The following is a 26,520-nucleotide window of genomic DNA, read 5'->3' as shown; positions in this document are numbered from 1 at the left end:
TAATATGCATACTTTTTAAGTACCAGAAGGATGAAGTATCCTTCAATTATCATTTTAATCCAAGCTTTGGATGGCAGCTGATTTACAGATATAGTATGTCTAATCCCATATCTTATAGGAAAAGAGAAAAAAAACCTTCCCATCTCTGATAGCAAGGAAATGGTGATTTCATTCACCGTAGAAGTTTCTGTTGCAAAAAAGAGACACAGGCTGTTGAGCACAGTACAACTCACACTTTATTCCATCGTGATTGGTATACCTGTAGGATCAGGACAGCAAGAGACTAAAATCAGTGCAGAACTTCTCTGGACTAAAGGGCCGTGAAAGGCATTACTGGTTTTGGCACACAGAGTGGATAATCATACATGGCCTACAACAGGATGGTCAGTAAGATAAAATGCACAATAAATCTAACACCATGTGGAAATCATTTCTGAGTTTTGTAGGATGTTAAGGAGTAAATAATTACAAAGATTAACATGCAACTCTAAATAAGTCACATTGTTCATCAGACTATTTCCCCCCTTCGGGATGAAGAGATAGCCTTAGGAATCTGTTAACAGTAGCTTGAAAGAGCAATCAATACACAGGAGAGAGATCTGCCTGCTGATTTCTGTAGCAATCTGTCACAGTTGAGAAATAATGCCGCATCATGTACTTTCTCTATATTGTCCTTAGTAAGCTGAATCCTATTGACCACGAGATTCTGACTCAACTGTTATTTACTTACATACAATTTCTAATGTCCTTGTAATGTCAAAAAGCAGTTTCTGTTAGTTTATCCTTGTAAATCACATGGGACAAAAGAGGAACCTATATAATGGGTTAATGGGTTGTCTTTCCTCTTCAAAGATAATATTATGCTGATGAGTACACCAAGGAAAGAATATTAGTATTCTGCAAGTATTTTCGGTTTTCACATCATCATATCACAGAAAGGGCCCAAAGAAGCCAGTCTTGTAGGTGACGGAACAGTGCAGAATAAGATTCTGTAGAAGAGGCACATAGATTCTAAGTGATTTCTTGAGACAAAGAGAACGAAAGATGGAAAGATGCAAAGAAAAAGAAAAGTGAAAACAGCCTTCTGTTAGAACAAACTGTTCAAAAGAAAAACTGACCCACTTTCAATTTACTAAACATAATAGAGAACAGTTCTTTAATTTGGAATGATAGAAATAAAGATATTGAAAATTATAAGCCAATTAGCTTTACTAGTAAGCCTGAAGTGGCTCATTGTGTTCGTTTTCCCGTGGTTGTTTTTGAGATGCTGAACTCTCCTAGGGAGGATTTCTGTTTTTGCCAGCATAGGGACAGATTTAACCCAAAAGGGCAGTTATAACTGCTGAGGACAATTTTTATTTATTAACTTGGCATGTGGGTAACATTCATTCTCTCTGTGGCAAAAATATATTGTTCACCCATGATGAGACAGTTGGAAATATGACAGTGATCAAGATATGTTTTAGTCATAGGATGCATGAAATTAGATATTTGTACATAATATGAATATTAAATTTAAGCAAAAAGAAAAAGAAGGGGGAGAAAGAATTTCTTCAAAGTCTGACAGAAAATCATCAAATAAAAAAAATAGTGGTTAAGGATGTCTTGTATGCTCAGAGGTTTCTTACCTCAATTCGCTCAGGGGGAGATAGAATACATGAAGGTATTCTCTCTTGGTCACCAGACATAAAGAATGTCTGATTTCAAACCTGTAGGTGAGCAGAGCAAGACTTGAAGTAGCATTTCTTAAACTCCCCAAATCTTAAGAAGCCAAAGGCAATATAGGAAAGGTGGAAATGACTGGGAAGTTTGATAACATGCCTGGATCAGTCACCATTCCTTGGAAAGTACCATTTCCCCAGGTTGCTAAAAGGCTGATTCTTTCATGTTTAAGTAAAAGACAACTATCTCTCCCTTCGCTGCAGCATTGTTCTTTGTTAAGAGATTTGTGTCAGTTTAAGCTTGTGTAATAGGAAGGCTAGACAGGAAATAAATTTTAATTGAATTCCACAGTAAATGTTGGATATGTCAAAGTAGAATTGTCCATTGTCTATAGTTGGTTTCAAGCACCAAGCCTATCATTTCCTGAACATGCTCCAATTGGCTTGCACTAGCCCACCTACAATCACTGTTAAATGTAATGTCTCTTTTGAAAGGAATAACTCTGTAGATCAGGAAAAGTGTAGGGGTAGAAGGGTGGAAACAAGGTGAGTTACAACCGGGGGGAATGAAAGTGAGTTAAATGAAAAAAATTCAGTCTATTTCTCAAGGTCTGTAAATAGCCAGTAATGAAGCAAAAATTCATGGAATGTGACTTAAAGACTTCCTGAAGTGTGGTACCCATGGATTGTTTCCAAGCTTCTTGATCTGCGGTCCCCTAGCAACCATCTGATGCTGAATTCAGCTTCCTAGGTGTGGTGCCCTACTTCTTCTGGAATTTAGATCTCTGGGGCAAACCCCATCGGGAATTGCCTCTGTGTAGTTAAGTCTCCCCTCAACGGCTGCTCTGATTCTCGTCACACTTCTGCTAAGGTGGACCCTTTTGGGAGTGAGTGGTGTGATGGCAGAAGATGCAGCCGTGAGGCAGAGAAGACTAATGAAAGACAGAGTCCGCTTGCAGGAAGGTGTGGAGAAGGCGAGACCGGATTCTACCTAAGGTAGAATGTGAGGTGACATTGACAGAAGTAGGAAAAGAAGAAAAAAGAGGGAAGGAAAAGGAGAGGATCCCCGGACCAGGGAATTTCACAGGAGCCAGAGATGATTAATGACAAACAGAAAGAAAACCCAGTTTATCTGACTGATCAAGAAGACATTCTTCGGCATATATTGGCAACTAAATGATTTTCACACAGATAATACAAACACTAAAGCAAGTGTTTCCTTACTAGTATTAATCACATTTCAATAATTCATTAGCTCTATATTTTCTAGATTGCTTAACTTGTTGAGCAAATCCACAGTTTAGGTACCACTGTCAGGGGAGGGGGTGGGGGAGGTGCAGAACGAAGGAATGCAATTTAGAATTGTAAACCAGGGTTAGTGGCGCAGTGGCACAGGAGATTGTCAGTGAAAACGACAGGAGTGGGTACAGTTACCGGCCTTAGGAGTGCAGTACTGCCGGATGCAAGGGAGGGACTGCGACTCAGGAGTCTACTTTCTTGTTAATTAAAACCGAGCTGCAGGTGAGCAGCCCGTCCACCTTTTCCAGTTCAGAATTGCTCACGGGGATCAGCATATGGTCCTTCAGCTTTTCATAAACCTGCAGGAGGAATCAAGGAAAAGTAGAGAAGGTTCAGTTTCTGCCTCTGTTTTCCCTGGCTCCCCCCCAGCCCCACCCCACCCTCACCCCCTCTGCCTGGTATAGATAATGCATTTAGCTTGTGAGTTTAGGCTTTCCATACATGGAACCCCAAGGTATGCAAGTCACTGAGACCACACCCATGCCCACAGCAAAACCCATAAAGCGAGCAGCCTGGTTAACCACTAGCTCTCTGCTCTAACCTCAAAGCCAAAGATGTGTCAGAAATGTGGTTGTTACTAGAAAGGCCTTTATTCTGCCCTTGTCAGTGCTGGATTAAGTGATATATGAAAGTCTGTGGCCTTAATTTCAGTCTGAGTATGACTCTCTCTCCACACTTTAAAACCCTCTCAACTATAATGTTTCTTTCCTTAACAAGCTAACTAGAAACACTTGCCAAAATATGATTTAAGTGAAGGGTTTCAGGTCAAAGTGCTTTTAAATGACAGGTGTGAATTTTAGAGCATCTTTTGACATGAATAGAAAGAAAGCATGTGTCAAACCTTCAAATAAACAGTAAACAGATTTTTCTCTGATGATAAATCAAAGCATATTGTTTAAAAAAAAAATCACTTGAAAATATACTGTCTAAAACCAATCCACCAGGCTTCTGTAGAGTGTACTTGGTTCCTTAAAATTCAGTACCATGGTTAATTAAGAGTGGTGGAATTAGAGCTGCGTTCCAGCCCCAATTCTGTCAACTCATGGTTTCAAGTGTGATTTCAGTCAATTAGCATCCCCATGGGATTATTTCTCTGTAAGACTGGAATAATATTAGTGCCTGCACAGGCGGCTGTAATGGATGAACAAGGTAATGCATACAGCACGCCAGGCACAGTGCCTGGCACCGAGAAAGCCCTCTACAAACACGAATAGTGTTACTGTTTTTGGTGATAGACCCAGGGCTGAATTCAGAAGCAGTTAATGATAATCCCACTATCACATGGTTGATGTGGCTGAAGAGGTAGGTATGAACGATCCAGAGCTCCATTTCCCCAATTAAGTTCAGTGACCAGCGTGCTTGCTGATACTGCAGATTCCAGGGCGGGAGTCCAGGAACCTGTATTTTTAACAACTTTGATGCACATTAAGGTATGAGATCCAGTATTCATCTGAGAGCTGGTTAAGGCACAGTCTGGGGGGTCAGAGGTCCTCTATTTTCCTCAGATTCAAACTTTTGGCCATGAAAATTGACAAAAAAAATCTGTTTATCCTCCTCCCCTTCTCCCTTTTTAATCTGCTGAGGGAGATCCTGATTATGAGAATCAGCCTAGTAATTATACAGTACTGAATTTTTATTTTATTTTTTATTTTTTTTGCAATTTTTATTTTTTATTTTTTTAGATTCCTTTTTTAAAATTTTATTTTATTTAACTTTACAATATTGTATTGGTTTTGCCATATATCAAAATGAATTTGCCACAGGTATACATGTGTTCCCGATCCTGAACCCTCCTCCCTCCCCATAGCATCCCTCTGGGTCATCCCAGTGCACCAGCCCCAAGCATCCAGTATCGTGCATTGAATCTGGACTGGCGACTCATTTCATATATGATATTATACATATTTCAATGCCATTCTCCCAAATCATCCCACCCTCTCCCTCTCTCACAGAGTCCAAAAGACTGTTCTACACATCAGTGTCTCTTTTGCTGTCTCGTATACAGGGTTATTGTTACCATCTTTCTAAATTCCATATATATGTCTTAGTATATTGTATTGGTGTTTTTCTTTTTGGCTTACTTCACTCTGTATAATAGGCTCCAGTTTCATCCACCTCATTAGAACGGATTCAAATGTATTCTTTTTAATGGCTGAGTAATACTCCATTGTGTATATGTACCACAGCTTTCTTATCCATTCATCTGCTGATGGACGTCTAGGTTGCTTCTACGTCCTGGCTATTACAAACAGTGCTACGATGAACATTGGGGTACACGTGTCTCTGAATTTTTAAAAGGTAGCAAAACTTTTATAAAAATTTTAAACCTAAGGTACATGCATATAAAAAAGAGAGATCAATGGCTATTAAGGCTCTTCTGTAATGCTTCGTATAGATATCTTGTTCCTTTGGGCAGAGATGATTCTGAAAAGCCTAAAAAGGATATGAACCCTTGAAGGATCGATGGATGAGCACCCTTGGATCTGTTTGGTATGATTAAATTGAAATTACTAAAGTATACAGGTAAGACTGGCAGAGTGCTCTGAAAGGCTGGGAAGACCAGTCTTTCTCTCAGACCAGGAAAGAATTCCATACCGAGGAGGCAATTCCCTGTTTAGAACACAAATGAAGGGATACTTGTAGGGCCCAGCCGGCTGGTTCTGAGTGTGTAATATTTTATATTTCTTCCTGCTCTCTCCTTTCAAGACTTTGCTGCCTAGGATGTGTATCCCCTGCTTTTCTGCAGCCCTGACAACGAGTACTCTTCTCTTTGGGTCATTCCTACTTCTCTGCCTTAAGGAATAAATGACCCTCTGATGAGGGGAAGCTTAGATTTGTCAGAAATAATGACACAGGTGACCTATGTAGGTCTCTATGCTTGATGAGCATGTGAGTGTCAGGAAGTGCATTTAATCAGATCTGGAACACAGACTCGGGAGACCCAATACTCGTTTGAAAGGCTCTGAATACCAGGCATGATCATCTCAATTACTCTGCATGTATTACTGACCAATGACACTAATGAGAGGAGCGAGCTAAATAAACTTTCCTTTGGCCCTAAATTATGTTATCCTTTGGGCTTTCCTAATGATGTGTTTAGGGGGAAAGGAAGCCCCTGTTATCTGTCACTCGATCGTGAAAAAAATCCTTAGGCAGGAAGGCTTTGAGGAGGTCTCCCCAGCTACTGTGGCAGGAAGGACGTTTTATTACCTTTGCACTCTCTGGGTACTCTTCTGGGGTTCGGTGCAGCAAGACGTGGCCTTTGCTGGGGATATTCAGGTATATGCAGTTTGCGGCCGTGTCATCAGGCACTGTGAGTTTGTCGTAGCGATGATCACTCATCTGTTGCATGATCTATAAAGAGATACAAAGCGGGCCTAAGCAGAGGGTCTTCCACATCGGCCAACAGGCGGGCAGTGTGGCAGGATAAAAGCTTGCAACCTACACCTAAGCATGCTCCTCTGTGTTGAAGTTTGTCCATTGCCTCGTCACTTAAAACCAGAAAAGGAAAACCAGATGTAACTATGATTCTTTGGAAGAATTGTAAGGGTCCTTTTAAAAGTGTTTTTAAGGGTTTTAAAATGATTATTTTTTCTAGTTTTTGTTCATAAGATCTATCAGAAAAACACACAGACAAAAGGCCCCGCTGGGGTTTTGATGATATCCTTGGCTGAGTTAGCAGGACTGCTCTGGTCTATAGGGAAAAGGACTATAGCAACAATCAGAACAGTCAGTTAACTGATTAGCAATACTGCACATATTCACGCACAAACATAATTTCTTCTTCTAGGTGCATTTATTAATAAATTGAATTCACTTGTCTGTTAGCAGGTGCTATCCTTAATATAATGAGCATAAAAATCCCCTGGGGGAGGTGAACGTTAAAATCATATTCCAAGGTCTCACTCCTAGGGATTCCGGTTTGACAGATTTGAGGTGAGGAACAGAAATTTGTATTCTGAGGGGCCTCTGGGTAATTCTGAGGGAGATGGTCCCTGGACCACACTTGAAGAAAAACCGACTTAGCAAGTCTCTTCATCAAGTGACGGGTTTATTAGTACCCTAGTATAAAACAACTTAAAAATAAGACAGATGAATTCTACAAAGAATTAAAAACATTGGTATCTCATCTTTAGCCCCTCAACAAATTAAAACAAAAATGCCAATAACAAGTTCCCCTACCCCCCTACCCCACCCCATAACGCCAAAAATATCCAAACATCAAAAGTGAAAACAAGTATTATTTTGGGCTTACTCATGTAGCTTCTTTGCATTCTTTATCGTTATCTGTATGTTTGAAAGAAGCTGCCAAAATGTCATGCCATGAAGGTATAACAAGATCTTTTCATTGTCTGGTTCTAATCTACATTTCCAGCTAGGTCTTCCTTTACCCCTCAATATCTGGGTGGAAAGGGACCTCATATTACTAGAACCCAGAGTTAGGTCTCTTGCATGTTCAATCACAGAGCCACTGGACAGTCAGATTTATGTTGGGAAAGAGCAGAAGAGACACCAAGCTCCCTGCAGAAACTTCATTCCCAAGAGGATGTGAAGAGTATAGATGGTAAGGTCTTCTTGACTCACCATCAGTTTAAATCATTCTCTTTTCCTAGTGGGGACTATGTCAGAGGCAGACAGAAACCAGAAGTAATATGGAATATCCTTCACAGAGAAGGAAACATCAGGAGTGGGGATGAGCTTAAGCAGTATATCAAAGGCTCAGAGACGCAAAGATAAATAGGAAAATATCCAGTTTTTGAAGAGGTCACAGCCTACTGGAGGAGACTGTCCAACAAATAGACAATTTATTACAATAAGAACAAACAGAGCACCATGCTAACAGTTTTATATGTATTCTTGAATCCCCAAATTCCCGTTTTACAGATCAAGAAAATGGACTTAGGTCAAAAAACTTGACCAAGCTCATGCAGGTAGATTTAAATCCAGATTTGTGCACCTTAAAACTTAATTTATTAATCATCTCACTTTGCTCTCTTTCTTAACCTCCAGAGCTGCAGCAAAATCTTTGTCCTACAAAGTACTATATCATTTATTTTTCACTTATTTGGTACTTTTTATGTATGGTAAAAACTGATCATGGTACCATTAATCATGGTACTATTTATTCTCTTTTCATGTGTAATCTTATTATGGCATGGTACAGTTTGGACTTGACTGGACATCTCTCTTGCACTTTTCAATTTAAATTGTTCCCTGAGGGGATAGACCCATAGGATGAATCACCCACCAGTAGGGTGGGCTCTTCTTTAACACCTAGACTGAGAAACCTTAGACCTATTCAATACATATGGGCTTCTCAGGTGCTGCTGCTGCTGCTTTTAAGTTGCTTCAGTCGTGTCCAACTCTGTGCGACCCCATAGACGGCAGCCCACTAGGCTCCCCTGTCCCTGGGATTCTCCAGGCAAGAACACTGGAGTGGGTTGTCATTTCCTTCTCCAAAGCATGAAAGTGAAAAGTGAAAGTGAAGTCGCTCAGTCATGTCCAAATCTTCACAACCCCATGGACTGCAGCCTACCAGGCCCCTCTGTCCATGGGATTTTCTAGGCAAGAGTACTGGAGTGGCTTGCCATTCCCTTCTCCGCTTCCCAGGTGGCTCAGTGGTAAAGAATCTGCCTGCCAACGCAGGAGATGAAAGAGAATCTGGTTTGATTCCTGGGTTGGGAGGATCCCCTGAAGGAGGAAATGGCAATCCACTTTAGTATTCTTGCCTGGAAAATCTTATGGACAGAGGATCCTGGCAGGTTACAGTCCATGGGGTTGCAAAGAGTCAGACATGACTGAGAACAGCACAGCAGCAGCAGCCATTCAATACATGGACAATTAAGAACTATTGTAAGCAAATTATCAATATATTCAACTTAGCTCTCTTTTTGAAATGGATATGCTGCAAAATAATACGAAGAGGCTTGTTTAAGAGAAAAAAATCCAGACCCAAGTAACTCTGTTCTCCTATGAATTACCATTTAATTATATCTTATGCAGACTTTCTTTTGGCTGCTTTCAAAACACAGTAATAGTAGCTTCCCTTTATCATTGTGTGGGAAGGGACACATTAAGACCACGAACTCTGGAATAAGACCTGGGTTTGAGTCTCAGTTCTCTCCTTTGTGAGCTATAGAAATTCAAGCTCTTTTTTTTTTCTCACTTCTTAGTTTCCTCATCTATTGTTGTTCAGATGCTCAGTTGTGTCCGACTGTTTGTGACCCCGTGTACTGCAGACTCCTCATCTATAAAATTGGGATAATAATGGTCTTTCACACATTTCTTATGAAAGATAAATGAAGATAATGAATATAATTAGGCACTGTATTAATCCCTTAATTAGCTACTAGTATGAAAGAGATGGGAATACCAGACCACCTGATCTGCCTCTTGAGAAATTTGTATGCAGGTCAGGAAGCAACAGTTAGAACTGGACATGGAACAACAGACTGGTTCCAAATAGGAAAAGGAGATCGTCAAGGCTGTATATTGTCACCCTGTTTATTTAACCTATATGCAGAGTACATCATGAGAAACGCTGGGCTGGAAGAAACACAAGCTGGAATCAAGATTGCCAGGAGAAATATCAATCACCTCAGATATGCAGATGACACCACCCTTATGGCAGAAAGTGAAGAGGAATTAAAAAGCCTCTTGATGAAAGTGAAAGTGGAGAATGAAAAAGTTGGCTTAAAGCTCAACATTCAGAAAACGAAGATCATGGCATCCGGTCCCATCACTTTATGGGAAATACATGGGGAAACAGTGGAAACAGTGTCAGACTTTATTTTTCTGGGCTCCAAAATCACTACGGATGGTGACTGAAGCCATGAAATTAAAAGACGCTTACTCCTTGGAAGGAAAGTTATGACCAAACTAGATAGCATATTCAAAAGCAGAGACATTGCTTTGCCAACAAAGGTCCGTCTAGTCAAGGCTCTGGTTTTTCCTGTGGTCATGTATGGATGTGAGAGTTGGACTGTGAAGAAGGCTGAGCACCGAAGAACTGATGCTTTTGAACTGTGGTATTGGAGAAGACTCTTGAGAGTCCCTTGGACTGCAAGGAGATCCAACCAGTCCATTCTGAAGGAGATCAGCCCTGGGATTTCTTTGGAAGGAATGATGCTAAAGCTGAAACTCCAGTACTTTGGCCACTTCATGTGAAGAGTTGACTCATTGGAAAAGACTCTGATGTTGGGAGGGATTAGGCGCAGGAGGAGAAGGGGACAACAGAGGATGAGATGGCTGGATGGCATCACTGACTCGATGGATGTGGGTCTGAGTGAACTCCGGGAGTTGGTGATGGACAGGGAGGCCTGGCGTGCTGCGATTCCTGGGGTCGCAAAGAGTCGGACACGACTGAGCGACTGATCTGATCAGACAAACAGGGTTCACGTGTCCAGTCTGCAGTCCCATCTACCATTGTAGCAAACTTTGCTCTTTAACCTCACTCTTAAGATAGTCTGTTTTGAGGTAAAGAAATCACCTATGGCTCTTAGTACAAGATGAGCTGAAAGAGAAAGAAGCATAGCAAGTCCATACCTCACAGTCCTGAGTATAACTTCAATGGTCCCACGAGCAGCCTGGCAAATTCCCCACCTCTCAGTCTGACTCATGCTGTCCGGGGGTGACTATGAAGCAGAAATATGGAATGTTGTACATTCCAGAGGAAGTGTTATCAAGGATGTTATCAGTGCTGACTTCTTGTTTAACCATGAAGGAACAAACTAGAATCTCCAAGGTTATGCCTACCTCAGAAGAGCCCCGTTTCTCTGGAGGAGCGGAGACAGAATATTTCCTTTCCTGGTGTGGTTTGTTTACCCGGCCTTCAGCTCTCTCCATGCTCCCTCCTATCCACCCCACCTCACCCCCCTCAACCTTCTAGTTTGAACAATACCACCCCTGCTTCCTATGTGCTTGCCTTATTGTTCTTCAGTTAACGGTGTTTATGTGAAATTCTAATAGCTGTTTTCCCTTACTCTTTAATGTTTCTCTCTCTTCCGGGTCTTATATGTATGATTTATAACTTCTGGTGGGAACATTCCTAAAATTACTGACATAAGGTCAGTACCCAACCTAACATTGTTTGAGGATAGTTTCACTTTTTTTCATCACTATGAGGAAAGGAATTATACTGCTCTTAGTGGGGAAATACTTTAATGCTGGGAATACATAAAGTAATTCACTGATAAATTCTATTGAGAGATACTCTTAAAATAAATATCGAAATGAAACCTCTGAAGCCACCTTAGGAGAAGCTTTGCAATTAATTTGTCAAGGCCCCCTGGTTATCATTTTAAGACAGGTTTAAAAATATGCCAAAAGAAATGACTTTTAATAATAGAACAGACCCCGTTTGGAGCAGTAAGTAGTTCTGCTTAACTATGGAAGAAAAATTACAAAAGCTCTGTCAGGCATAGTCTTTCTAAATTAAAAGGATTTAGGAAGTGGTAACTATAGATAATAAACAAAAAATTACATTTCTTCCATGAAAAAGCTAAAGATACTTATTCTAAACACAAAGGGTTTCCATCTTTTGGGACAAAGAACAGGTTTTTCTTTTCCTGTTAGTTGATTATTTTCTTTTTTCTTATGTGTTGTTATTGTCTGAATAAGACAGCTTACATTTATTTATAGCTGGGTTCAGGAGATGTATGTATATACAGAACGCAGGGCGCTTGCCATCCAGAGGGGAATACACAGAAGAAGATTCAGGAGATTGTGTGTCTCTCTAGCATCTTTCCCCTGTTGTGCTGGAATGGCACTGTGAGGATGTGAGGATGTGCTCGCAGGGCATCACCTCGACGGGCTCAATGATGGAGCCACCATGAGGCAGAGAAACAGGTTTTGCTTCCTCTTTGTGGATGCACGGCAGCCTTTGTTAAAAGATGAGCATCATTTCAAATATCCCGAGAATGTGGCTGTTGGGCTGTTTTGTTCTATGTCCCAACATTTTTTCCTAAAAAGGGGTGGAGGAGGTGTATTGCTCCAAGCTGTGTGTAAAGTGTTCTTTTAACCCCAGGGACTGTACTTCCTGCTTCTTGCTGCCCTGGGAGCCAGAATGAAAAGGAGAAAGCCCCTAAACCGTGTACACGCTACAAGGTCCCCAGAGGCCCCGGGTTCCAGGCAACACACAGGATTTCTACAGGGCTTCGGGGGAAGATCTGAGAGGCTAAATTGCTGTTCTGAACTTCTTTTCTGACTTCTGCCATTTCCCAAAGGAGTTATTCCACTCACTATGTGTGCTGTGCTATGCTTAGATGCTCAGTCATGTCTGACTCTTTGCCACCCCATGGACTGGAGCCCACCAAGTTCTTCTGTCCGTGGGGATTCTAGACAAGAATACTGGAGTGGGTTGCCATGCCCTGCTCCAGGGGATCTTCTAGACCCAGGAATCAAACCCAGGTCTCCCACATTGCAGGCAGATGCTTTACCAGCTGAGCCACCAGGGCAGCCCAGGAATACTGGAGTGGGTAGCCTATTGCTTCTCCAGGGGATCTTCCCGACCCAGGAATCAAAACCATGTCTCCTGCATTGCAGGTGTAGTTTTTACCAACTGAGCTACTCAGGACAGGATGCAACTGGCATTCCATCCAATTCCACTGTCTTCCTAGAGCTCCCCCTTCAGGCCTGGCACGATGGCAGTGGAAGGTGGGAACCTAGACAAGATGCCAAGCTAACCTGGCCATGGATTCTGCCTTCAGAAGATGATAATCTATAATTTAAGCTAGGTCAAGGGTAAACTAGCAGTAAAATGAAAGTCAGTGTCACTTGTGACACAGGCATCTCCTTAACAAAGAAGGCATGCAGCCCTGAGAGGAAATTGGCCACGTCCTGGTGGTCTGTTACACAGCTGCTCATTCGAAGGAACCCACATTGCTCCCCAGAGGGGAGCTGTCACAAAACAGAGTGGGAAATGTCTGGCTTCCAGCCCAAGATAATTTGCATGGCTAGTTGCATTAACAACTAGGCATTTCCGGCAGTTCCCAACATTTCTGGGAATTTTCTCATCCACAGGTCTGGAAGGCAATTTCATTCTCTCACTTGTTACTCATGCTTTCTTGGTACTACATCACTTATTTTGAAAAAATTCCCAGGTTATGTTGTTTTACAGAACAATGTAGGCCGCATTGGTCAAATACCGAAGCAAAGTTGTATAGAAGGTGTTTAAAGATGTTTAGGAAACAGAGCACATTCTTGGCTTGCTCATACCGGATCTTCCTATGAAGCATACATATGTTTTTGTCTTAACATATCAAAGTGAAACCAACTCAATAAAACAACTCATTATAGATTCTATTGAGATATACAGTATATGATGTCAAGCACACTTTTCATTGCTCCTGGATATCTAAAATAATTCATACATTTATTTATCCACCTATCCGTCAAGAGTTTATTGAGAATTTGACAATATGCCAGGCATCAAGTCCTGGCAGTCCTTTTAAGGCTCAGTCAGATAGCTATGAATGACATTCTAGAACTGATATCATGTTTTCATTTTTTAATAGTGTTTCCATGGATCAGCTCAAAATGAACACAACCCTAGTGAGGCTGCCTTTTAAACAACCTCTCTGAATTGATGGGTTGTATAGATCCTAAGAATGAAGTTACATGGTTCTTTTTAGTTAAATCTGGGCAAACCTTCAATGCCAAATATTTCCTTCCAAGCTAGCTGACATTTCCTCCATAAATTATCTCATGTTTGGAGCTGCTGCTTTTACTCAGATCATATGGGCCACATGAAAATGTGGAGGAAAGATTTCTTCTGTTATTCAAACTACAACCACAAGTCACAAAAACTATTTCTGGAAGGAATCCTTAAACACAATGGTTTCTATGGAAGGCTGGGACCCACACCCCCTCCCCCACCCCTCCCAACTCTTATAAGACCACTCTGAACTCTGTGGAGGGCTGAGGAGCAGAGTAGGGGCAGAAGGAACAACTAGCAATTCTCTGGGTGAGTTACAGCCCTGATTTAAATTTTTGACTCAAGGGGTTGAGAGGAAAAAAATCAGACCAGAGCATCCCTTCCCAAATGCAAAGTCTGGCATTCTTCCCTCCCTTCTTCCCCCTGCCATGCTTCTCTATGACTAGCTATGTAGCAGATGCAAATCCCCCACAGTCTTATCCTTATGTCTTGAATAAGTACAGTAGACAGCTGCCTACTTGACTACTGAGGTCATGCCCTGGCTTTGCTTCACCAGATACCTACACCCTAAATTCAGCTCGCAAAATCTCATCATCAAAAATTAACTTCCCTGGGTACTGGGAACTGGATGATCTTTCAGTTTCCCTTGGGTCATTCAATAACAAGAAATAATTGAAGTGTTTATTGAGCTATCTTCTAATTATTGATGGTTCATCTATTTTCACTCCTCTCTTCAACAATTCATTTTACAGATAAGAAAGCCAAGGTTCAGACAAATTCAGTAATTTGTCCAAGGTCACACACGAAGACAGAAATCCAGGATTCAGATCCAGGTAAGTCAGCTTCCAAATGCCCACCATTTTGTGGTCACATCAATCTGCCACCTTTGCAAATTGCCCTTGAAAGATTGGACTCAGAGCTCACTAACTGACAGTCTGTGGGCTAATTTTTCCTGTAGATATAGTTTATTTGACATGCACATATTTTTAAAAGTTTTCATTTAAGTGCATTTTGGACAGAGAATGTCTGACCCCTGAAGTTGTCTGAGTTTGCTATTAGACTACAAAGGTTGGTTTCCTCAGAGATAGCTACTCTATTTTTTAAGCAGATAAAGGAAGAGAAAAGCCTTCAAGAATAGAAAAGGACAGTGGGTGAAGAGGCATTATCACCTCTAGAGCAGCAGAGGGGCAAGCTCGAAGATGAGAGATGAGAAATGGCCAAACATGCACACTTTGTAATGATGCCCATGTCCAGCGCTGTTGACTCGGACCCCACCACTGGTGGATTAATGCTTAGTCTACGTATGAGCAAGTGATTCCTGGGTTATCTCATCAGGTACCCATTTACATTTTTTTATGCAATAATTGTGATTGTTTTGCTTTGAGATATTCAAAATCCTTGACCTGGTGTGCTTGGCCATTTATGAAAGAGTTGCTTGGGGTTAGAGGAGAGTCTGTACACACGAAAGAGCATTCTTTTTTGTTTCTTTTCTGGAACAGTGTGAAGAAAATCACCTTTAGGACTTCTAATTGCTCTACAAAACTGTACTCATAGCCTGGGTACAGGCTAAAGAAACACGTCTTTAGCATATGTTCAGTGCCCTGAGATCTTCAGCTCCAGGTGGTAGTATGCTGGTAAATGTGGGGGAAAATATATGCCTAGTATACCCATAGAAGTTTATTATAAATTTTACTGTATTATAAAGGATGGGTAGCATATAATCTATAAATAATAATAAAGACTTCAGCGCTCCTGACTGCAATTTTCATATTGCCAATTGATTCTCACAGAATGCTTCTGTTGATTTTTGCAGTTTGTGCATTTGAGGCCAAACCAATAGCTGCAACTGACAAATCAGCATAACAATTCCAAAATGGCTGCTGGGTGATATTTTGTTGACAATAGTAAGACGGATGAAACAATGTTTGGCAATGATGTAAGTGACTTCATTGCTAAAGTGCATAGTAGCTTTTGAATACTGGAAGAATATTTCCTCATTTTCCCTCAGTGTAATGGTTACACACATAATACACTTTTAAGTTTAATCTGCATAATTAAAATTTTTCCCATCAGAATTTGGGATGGACATGTACACACTACTATATTTAAAATGGATAACCAACAAGGACCTACTGTATAGCACATGGAACCCTGCTCAGTGTTATGTGCAGCCTGGATGGGAGGGGGCTTTAGGGGAGAAAGGATACACGAATACGTATGGCTGAGTCCCTTCCCTGTTCTCTTGAAACTATCATATTGTTATTTGGCTATACCCCGATACTGGAGAAGGAAACAGAAGCCTGCTCCAGTATTCTTGCTTGGGAATTCCATGGGCAGAGGAGCCTGGAGGGCTATAGGCCATGGGGTCACAAAGAGTTTGACTTGACTTAGTGACTGAGCATATTTACCCCAATATAAAATTAAAAGTTTAAAAAATTTCTCCATCAATATCTTATGTCTAGAAAATCAGTAAAATGATAAATTAACTCCTGTTTTGTAGCTTTGCTGATTTCTGTGGTGCAAACATTCTCACCGTAGCCAATTTCAAGTTACCATTGTGATATTATTGAATATGGCATTGGGAAGGGATGTGCATGGCCACAGTGTTATATAACACTACCATATACATAAAAGATGTAAACAACTGTAAGAGCACGGCTAAGTAAAATGTAATAATATAATTAGGAAGTTATTACCTTTTTTAGAACAAAATTTAATCATAAGTTTATACAATTTGATTTTTTATAACAGATGTGTTTAATAAGCACCTGTCAAAATTCCCCAAAATGTAACAGTTGGCCTGGGTAAGCTGGCTGTAGCAAACCACTGCCCTATACAGGGGGCTTCATGGTTTTCTAAGACTTGGTTCTTGAATTTCAGCATACGTTGGCCTTTCATAGAAAGTTACTTTAAGTCATCCTCCACCTTCTTTGTTAGTACCACGGATAACTTTAGTTTTAAAATTTGGCTCATGTAGCTCTTGTTTTCTCATGGCAGACAATATTTGAGGATTAGCTTTCAATGAGCTTTTGAAATACACTGATGGTATAAGGTATCATGAATACTTAAAAGGAAGGATGGCAAATTGGATTTGCTAAATAGGAGCCTAAACTCAATGAAGCTTTCAAACATACAAGAGAAGATGACTGATCGGAAACGTAAAGTCTATTGTCTACGTGTAAAGAGGAAATGAGAATTCACAGTTTACATTATTAAACTTGGCTCCAATTTAAATTATTGTTCCCCTTTTATACCATCTTTCCCTTTCATTTCCAGTTAGGTTATTTTGCTATATTCCTTCCATCTTTGTAAGCTACTTAAGAAATCAGGTGATGTATGATTACATAATTTCAAACAGTTCTTCTAAAAATATGCTTTTAAATTATAAACGAAAATACAAGTTATAAAAATATATAACACAAGTTTCTTGTCAAATACGAAAAAAGTTCTATTGGACTTAATGCAACTGTACACATTTGTCAAAGCCCATTGAACTGTACATTTAAAGCTTGTGAATTTGATTGTATGGAAATTATATTTCACAAAAGCTGACTTTAAAAAGTTGAAACCCTCTTTCTCCCCCTCTATTCCATCGTTGTCTTTTCTCTTCTCCCTTTCCTTATGGGAAATTACTATTAAGTTTGACGGAAGCCCTTCAGACTATTTTTAACACATGTACATATTCAAAACAGAACCTGTTTATCTCCCACTGAATTTGTCAGTGAAGGAGCCTGAACATCTCAGTTTCTAGGGGTCCCAAAGTCTACCTCTCAAAGGCCAGTAACAAAAACCTCTTCAGATTTCGTACTTGTGAAGGCAATTTCTGTGATTGTCTTACAATTACTAATTTTTGCCCATAAACAGTTCCAATGTCTGTAAATAATGTTACACAAAAATTGAATAAATATTGGGATTGTATGCATGCGTGTGTGCTAGGTCGCTTCAGTCGTGTCCAGTTTTTTGGAACCCCACAGACTGTAGCCACCAGGCTTCTCTGTCCATGGGATTTCCCAGGAAAAAATACCAGAGTGGTTGCCATGCCCTCCTCCAGGAGATCTTCCCCACCCAGGTATTGAACCCTCATCTCTTACGTCTCCTGCTTTGGCAGGCGGGTTCTTTACCACTAGTGCCACCTGGGAAGCCCACTGAGATTGTATATAGCTATTTAATTCCCTGCTTCTGAGGGACTCTCTTGTTGTCATGAACTACTTGATCTTCAGGAGTCATTGCAGTTGCTAAACGCATCAGGAATAAAAGCCCCTCAACTATGATATGCTCAGAAATGGAAATTTCTGTGAAACAAGGTTCACAGATTTCACTCATGTTTTAGGATGGGTTTTTTTAACCTCAGCACTGTCGACATTTTGGGCTGGATAATTGTTTGTTTTGGGGGCTGTCCTGTGTATTACAGGAGGTTGAGCATCCTTGGCCTCTACGCACTATATATCAGTGGCATCCACCCCCTTCACCCCCCACATAATAACAAAAATATCTCCAGATATTGTTGGATGTTTCCTTGAGAGAAAGGGAGGACAAAGTTGCCTCTGGTTGAAAACCACGGTTTTAAGAAGAAAGCTATCAAATCTATTCATATTTTAAAAGAAAAGCAGATACTTATGGGAGATAGGAGGAAAAATAACCAGAAAAAGAGAAATCAAACTTCCAAAGAAGTATATAGCATTTGCTCTTCTATTCTTCCTCTGAATTAATAGGATCCCTGAAAAGAAATGGATTGGTATTTAAGAAAACAGCTGTTATCCACACATATCTTGTACAAGAAACCCAAATCCCCTGTAAATGACAACCAAACCATGGCGGATGAAGAAAGCAGCCACCCCACCTCACCTACTTATGTGGGCTCTCTGTTTTACATTTCTGAAATGGGGAAGAGAAATTGTGGTTTCCTCCTGAATTTGGCCTTTGCTAGTGCACTGGAGGAGGAAGTGGCAAGCCACTCCAGTGTTCTTGCCTGGAGAATCCCAGGGACGGGGGAGCCTGCTGGGCTGCCGTCTACGGGGTCGCACAGAGTCGGACACGACCGAAGCGACTTAGCAGCAGCAGCAGCAGCAGTGTCAGACCGTGAATGTTGAGAAGGTACTTTGAACACTCGGGAAAGTGATGTCATTTCATCAAGCCCACTTCTCTTTTATGGAGGTTCAGAGAGATAAAAAATTAAGTGACTTACTTAAAATCACACAAAGGTAGTGAACTGAACTGCAAAGCTAGGATTACACCCTAGTTCTCATGACTCAGTCCAGGCCTTTTCTAGTGGTCTTGGTTTGGTGGAGAGAATTTAAGTGGGACAAAGAGGAACAATCAACCTCTTACCAGCCTTCTCCTCCACTCCCAAGTTAAGGAGTCTCTCTTCCCTTTCAAGATCTAAAGTAGGTTGTCCAGTACAACCTAATTGCATTCCATGATTTGTGGAATGTCCTAGGCCAGTGGTTCTCGACTTGGGCCACACATTAGAATCATCTGGGGAACTTTAAAAAAATATATAGGTTTCTGGGCCCCAATCATAGAGATTTTTTTTTGACTTGGTCTAAAGCAGAAAAATGTCACTGTTTCTTTTTAAATGCTGCCTCCAGATGACTATAATATGGAGACAGGATTGAGAACCACTAGTCTATGCCCTCTCTATAACTTTGACCAATTTGGGGAGAGAGGTTGAGAAGGGAAAGGAGGTAGCTGATATTCACACGTTATCCCTGGCCCCACTGAATTAGATCCCTTTAGAAATACAATTATTATACAGGCGCTGTCCCTCTTTTAAACGATGTCAACATAAGCTGGGACCCCAGTCTCTCTTTGACTGCCTGGAGAAAAAGCTCTATTCACCTACAGTGATAGATTGTTCTCAAGTTTGGCAGATTGGAGTACTGCAGTGATAAAGACACTTAGAATATGAAATGCTGGTGTTCTTCAAAGGTGCGACAACTCTGCTTTGTAGTCCAGATGTCTCCTCATTCCCTTTTCTCGGCTCTTTCCCTATCTCCGCATTCCTGTTGTTTCTAACAAAGGACATTTTTGCTTTCTCTTTTGCTGTATTGTCCCCTGCTGATCCCAAGCCTTCAAGGGTCTCACCTTTTACCCCAAAGGCCTTATTGTATTTTCCTAGACACGGGCAGTTCTCTAAGAATGCAGGGTTTAGCTCTTCCAAGGGCCTATGGACACTGCGGTTGCTTCCCACACATCCATTCTCTGCTTTCTTAGTAGTTACCTGGGTTTTCACTTGTATATCCACACCTCCCTGTGAAGCCCACATTATCTGGGGGAAGCCAATTCCACCTCTGACTGCAGGACTGAGACTCTAGGCCAAAGGTTCCTCTCTTGGTTCACAGGACCCCGAAGTGTCCCAGGAATATTTCCATGGGGCCTTCAGGCCAAGAAAAGAGAGTGAAACACAAATCAAAACAAACAAACAAAAAAATAAGCTCTATCATAAATAAATAAGCTTTTATTTATTAAGTAGTCAGGTCCAAACAATAGTAGAACGGTGGATGATGTCTGACAGGTGTATCTTTCTTTTTGAACATTTTCTATTTCTACCCTTGTACTCCTGTGAATTTGTTTGTGGTGCTCCACTGTGCCTGGATGCAGTCAGGAAACTGTAGCACCGGAGAAATTCACCCCCAGTTCCATTAGAGGTTCAGGGATGAACAGATGACCAGTTTGAACCAATAAGAATGGACAAGATCGAAAGAAACTTCCTTACTTTTCTGAGAGAACTGATGTCCCTCTCCCTGAATGGGGGTGAGGAGGCAAGTAGCCAGGAGCTGCTGGCAACTACCGTGCTCCCCTGAAGAGGAGCCAGCTTTATAGTGAAGCTCATCTGTAGAAGGGAAGACAGAGTCTGGTTCTTTGTCAGCATCAGTGAGCAGACCTATCAAATCTACCTTAAAGTCTACATTACTTCAGAACAACAGGGACCAATAATTCTCCTTTCACAGTTTTAGCCAGTTTGACCTGGGTTTTCTGTTCATGGCTAGTGAAGACAAACAGCTTTTATCATTGAGAACTAAATTTGGCTACGACAGAAAGTACCTGCCCCCTCTAAACAACTTTTAAAAGTTTCTTTCTCTGTCATGTGAAAGAAGTTTTGAGGTTGTAGTGCAGTGTATGGACTTGACAGTCACCACAGGCTGAGCTTCTTCTAGCTTTTGCTCTGTTATGTAGCCCTTATCCTAGTGATATGAAATAGCCTTGTGCTCCAGCCTTCACATATTTTTTTCAAGCTTCTGGGTACGGAGAAGGGCACAACTCCTTTCTTTCAAATCCAGGCTTCCTGGATATCATACCCAGCACCACTGATTTCATATCATTGGACAATGCTTTGTCTCATTGTTATACCTAGGACAAAGAAAGCTGAGGGGGGTGGACTTTGTTCCAAGTGGCAATATGTTCATTTAAAACTCAAGGTTCAATTAATAAGAAGGAAGGGTGGCATAGAAGTTGGAGAAGGCGACTAGCTGACTGTCATCAATTGGTTCAGAGAGCCATACATTTTTGTATCCCTACTGTGTAAATTTTGACCTCTGCCCCTTTAGGCAATCGACATACTGCTTGGATTGAATTGAGTTAAGGTAACCAAGTCATCTCAGGAGAGTGGATGAAGCTTCCAGAGAGGCAAAGACACATCACTGGCTCTCTGTGCAGGGCCTGGCATGGGGTAGGCGCTCAACACATTTGTTAAATGTTGAACAAATGGATGAATAATCTTTCAGCAGTGCATTTTGCCATTTCAGTAACTCTTAAAATCTTCCTAAAATCTCCTGATGCAATTTCCTGCAAGACACACTCACTCAGAGCTCAACCTTCTGGAAGCAAAGAAGAGCTTCTAGCCAGGGCTTGTGCTGCATCCTTCTGTGCAACTGATACTTGTCACTGGAACTCCAGCTTTAATCAGCGTGGGCGCTCTCTCCAGGGGCACCTTTTCAAATTCTTCCTAACAAGCTCAGGGATGGGAGCACACAACACTTCCCACCCAAGTTTCCTTCCTCTTTCCACTATTCCTACTTGAAGAATTTAGTATCCTGTTCATTGTCAAGCCACAGCACTTCAGACCTTCAGACTTTTCTATTCAAGTCTAAGAGCCTTATGTAGCCCAAGAGAATTAGAGCAATAAACACTTATTGCAGATATGTTGTATTTTAATATGTAAACATTATCAACAGAGAAAAAGGAACTAGACGGAATTCATGATATTGTTTATTCTGTAAGCATTTCACCTAAAAAGACAGTATTTTAAAGAAATTAGCTTTTCATAGGTATTTGTATTTCAAAAATCTAGTGAAGCTCTGCACATTTTTTTGTTCTTAAAATGGAAACATAAACTTTATGTTTTGAAATTTGCTACAGTGATTTTTTTAACTTTTAAAAAATTTACTTGATTTATTTTAATTGGAGGCTAATTACTTTACAATATTGTGGTGGCTTTTGCCATACATTGACATGAGTCACTCATGGGTGCATGTGTTCCCCATCCTGAACCCCGCTCCCACTTCCCTCCCCACTCCAGCCCTCTGAGTTGTCCCAGAGCACCAGCTTTGAGTGCCCTGCTTCATGCATTGAACTTGCACCAGTCATCTATTTCACATATGGTAATACACTTTTCAATGCTGTTGTCTCAAATCATTCCACCCTTGTCTTCTCCCACATAGTCCAAAAGTCTGTTCTTTACATCTGTGTCTCTTTTAATGTCTTGTATATAGGGTCGTCAGTACCATTTCTAAGTTCCATATACATGCGTTAATATCCTGTATTGGTGTTTCTCTTTCTGACTTACTTCACGCTGAATAATAGGCTCCAGTTTCATCCACCTCATTAGAACTAACTCAAATACATTCATTTTTATAGCTGAGTAATATTCCACTGCGTATATGTACCACAGCTTTCTTATCCATTCATCTGCTGATGGACATCTAGGTTGCTTCCATGTCCTGGCTATTTTAAACAGTGCTGCAATAAACACTGGGGTACACATGTCTTTTTCAATTCTGGTTTCCTCAGTGTGTATGCCCAGCAGTGGGATTGCTGGGTCATATAGCAGTTCTATTTCCAGTTAAAGGAATCTCCACACTGTTCTCCATAGTGGCTGTACTAGTTTCTGCATGTTTTTTTTTTTTTTTTTTTTTTATCACATGAGTGTTACTTCTCTGAAGTGCTATGCCAGTTGTTTTATTTTATAAGACACTGTTCTGAATGATATTAGGGGGCATTTTCTGTCCAACAACACAGTGATTTACTTTTGGCATGAATCGTCGCCCCCTGCCCTCAAATGCTGATATAGGATGTCTGGTGAACTCCAGACAGAGGCATGCTTCTCACAGTGTGGTCTACAGATTACCTGCACCCAAGTCATGCAGGGGTTCCTAGGCTCCATGCCAGGGTTGCTGCTGAATTTCTTGTGGTCAACCCAAGAAATGTGATGTGCATGTCATTATTTATTTATTTTAATTGGAGGATAATTGCTTTACAATGTTGTGTTGGTTTCTACTGTACATCAGTGTGAGTCAGCTATAAGTATATATAGATTCCCTCCCTCTTGAACCTCCCCCTCAACCCCACCCCCTAGGTTGTCACAGAGTGCTGAGCTGGGCTCCGTGTGTTATATAGCGTTTTCTACCAGCTATCTACTTTACACATAGTCGTGTATATATGTCCATGCTACTCTCTCAATTCGTCCCACCCTCTCCTTCCTCCGCTGTGTCTACAAGTCTGTTCTCTATGTCTGTGTCTCTATACCTGCCCTACAAATAGGTTCAACAGAACCATTTTTCTGGATTCTATATATATGCATTAGTTTTTCTTTTTGGCCACACCATGCAGGATCTTATTTTCTCAAACAGGGATCAAACCTGGGCCCACAGCAATGAAGGCCCAAGTGGTAATACTAGACTGCCAGGGAATTCCTGTGATACACATTTCAAATGTGCACTCTGTGATTCTTGGGTATGTTAAAGTTGAAAGATCACTAACTTAGGCTTTTCAAATTAAATTAACATGAACATCACACCTAAAATGTATTATTACCACTATTGATATTACAACTACTGGTAGCTAATCTATATTGAACTCATCACTTTCCAGGGTGTAGATGTTTTGTTTTTGAAACTCTGTACCAAATGTCCCCTCTGGATATGTGGCTACAGCTTTGAATTTGGTCCCACTCCAGAAAAAGATAAAAGGGAATGGCTTTGTTGTAAGCTATCTCCGAAGTTTTATACATCTGTAGGCAGATAGTATTTGAGAAATACTGGGTCCCCCAGTGACCATAAGTGAAAAACAGATTAAAATGGGAGAAATAGTAACTGATTATTAAGGATAGAATACTACTGGAGTGGTTTTGTTATTCAGTAGGTCCTTGTTGGTTATCTGTTTTACATATAGTAGTAGTGTGTATATTTTAATCCCAAGCTCCTAATTTATCCCTCTCCCCCAGAATATTTACTTTTAATTTGCTTCTCTTGTATGTCACTGTTTCTAAGGACGGGCTAAATCCCAGTATTGTATCCATCTGTGTGCGTGTTTTCTCTAGAAGTTGGAGAATGATTTAGGGTTGAAATGTCATTTCTAATTTAGTGCCTAGGTTTTACCATATGCTTTATTAACCTTCAGCCAAGCAATAGGATACTCATCAACACCTAAGGCATTTAATACATGTGATGTTCACGGAGAAACAGTAACCCAAAACCCAACCATTCTCCCTCCAGCTCAACTGACACATTTCCTAATCTGTTCCACATCAAGGGTACTGGTGTTGGCTTGGTGAGAGTGTCACATAGGCCATTCTGTGATGTACGATTTCAGCCCATGAGGCACAAATCATCCTGGGTAAATTTTTTTTTTTTTGTGGTCTTTTGCCAACTCAATTCAGCCAAGAAACAATGAGACCCTGCTGGAGACAGAGGGCACACAAATGTTAAAGTGATTTTTTTCCATGTGCTTTTGAGAGTGAGTAGATAAAGATAATAAAAAATAAATGGAAAAGGGTAAAGGACAGAGACTCTAAATTCAGATGAGCTGCTGACTGCTGCCAATGGAAACTGAAATGGGAGCCAGCCCCGTTAGTGTCTTACGAGCTTAGACGTCGGCCATCTACCAGAGCTGCCGTCAGTTGGATGTGTCTTAAGTACAGCTCAGCTCTCAAAATGTGAATCTAGGTCAGAGGAATCCAGCAACACATTCGTCCACCAACTTTCTATAGTTTGTTCCTGTGTTGATGGAAAGAACTGAATTCACCATGCCAGGGAGAGTTTGAACTCTCTTCTGAGAATTCCACCAAAGGCACCCCATTCGGTAGTCTTTTCTGATGTGATTTCGTTGATCATTGTCCCCTAGGGCCTAGTACAGTGCCTGGTACAGAACAGGAGTTCTATAAGTATCTGTCCAAGTGCTGACCTGAGTCTTTTTCCTCCCCTGCTCTTTCAACTCCATCAGTTATGATGTTCTGCTACTTCTGTAAATAGAACTCACCCCCTGCAGGGTCCTCTCTGTTGTCATGGCTGCTTCTCCAGTCCAGACCCTCCTTTCCTTTATTTCTGGACTGTGTGATGCTTCCTAAGCAGCTTTATTACTCCTGATCTTCCTGTTAAATCATTCTAGGCATAACATCAGACAGATCTCTCTGAAATACCACCTTTTACACCTTTGCTAAAAAATCGAGTGGCTTCCCACAGCCTGCAGATAAGAAGATTCCAATTCCTTTACTTTTGGAATAGCCCCAACTTATTTCTTAGACCTTAATTCTCTTCCTGTCCCTGCACATCATCTGTTGATTATAAAATATACATTCCCCCCGTTGTCCATCTACAGTGAACACTCATCCCCTGTGCCCGTCCGTCTGTGTTTTGCTGTTTGTTCAGGTCCACTCAGACTTTGGTTCCCTCCTCCTGTGATCACTCTATCCTTGGAACTCCCACTACCTCTACTAGGACCCTGCATCATTTAGTAGCATTTGCCTTATCTTACACTGACACCGTCCTGTTTCTCCAGTTCAGCTGGAGAGGCCTTGAGGGCATCCTCCTCTATGTTCCCTGTGTATGAGACTCTATCTTTCATATAGTTGCTCAATAAATTGCTGTGTGATGCTCAAGAAGCCTTAACTTTAAACTCAGCTGTAATCTCTTTTTAGGGGCTTCCCAGGGGACTGAAGCGACTTAGCAGCAGCAGGGGGAGCTAGTGGTAAAGAACCCGCCTGCCAATGCAGGAGACGAGAGACATGGGTGTGATCCCTGGGTTGAAAGATACCCTGGAGGAGGGCTTGGCAACCCACTGCAGTATTCTTACCTCCAGAATCCCATGGATAGAGGAGCCTGGTAGGCTATAACCTATAGGGTTGCACAGAGTTGGACACGACTGAAGAGACTTCGCACACATGCAATCTCTTTTCAATTGCCTTTTCTTTCATCTGCTTTTTGAAAAGTCTTTTTTTGCAGAAGAGACAACAATAAAAGGTTTTGGAAACCTTACCTTTTTTTCTATCAGATTTTTATGTATGAATTAGGAAATGATGATGTTTGTTAGATACCCAGTTTAATAAGTTACACACTCAGTTGAAGCCTCCTCAAAGAGAGGTGGAACTAGGATGGAGTCTTCTGCAGTTTTCTATCCTCAAGCCAGCATCAGCACGTTCAGCTAAGCGTAAGTCTTCTATCACTTACTGCCACTGAAAGGACGATGTCACGATGGTCAAGAGTCTATAGTGAACCCACTTTGGAACTATCTATATCACTGAGTGCTTTCTAATTAGACGGTTGCTACTTTTTGCCACGCTTGAGACATAGTCCTTCACCTTGACTGCCTGTCATGAAATTTCCAGCAGGGAGGAATGAAGCTCTCATTCCTTGGAGAGGCTGATTGAACTTTGTTTTTTCAGGATGAGATTGCCTACTGGAGACGGGGTCA

At 41.1% G+C, this 26,520-nt stretch overlaps 1 protein-coding gene across 1 annotated transcript in view; it reads right to left on the bottom strand.

The window, feature by feature from the left end:
- Positions 1-215: 215 nt before the first annotated feature.
- DDAH1 (dimethylarginine dimethylaminohydrolase 1) overlaps positions 216-26,520 on the bottom strand; it is a 156,860-nt gene continuing 130,555 nt past the window's right edge. Inside the window, exons 5-6 of the mRNA XM_027536675.1 lie at positions 6,171-6,314; positions 216-3,259 (exon numbers count right to left, since the gene is read on the bottom strand). Of these exons, the coding sequence (XP_027392476.1) occupies positions 3,143-3,259; positions 6,171-6,314 (261 nt within the window). The 3' untranslated portion in view covers positions 216-3,142. The remainder of the gene's footprint in view (positions 3,260-6,170; positions 6,315-26,520) is intronic.

The sequence above is a fragment of the Bos indicus x Bos taurus genome, chromosome 3, assembly GCF_003369695.1.
Source record: "Bos indicus x Bos taurus breed Angus x Brahman F1 hybrid chromosome 3, Bos_hybrid_MaternalHap_v2.0, whole genome shotgun sequence".
NCBI lineage: Eukaryota > Metazoa > Chordata > Mammalia > Artiodactyla > Bovidae > Bos > Bos indicus x Bos taurus.
This window is presented reverse-complemented; position numbering and strand designations above follow the sequence as displayed.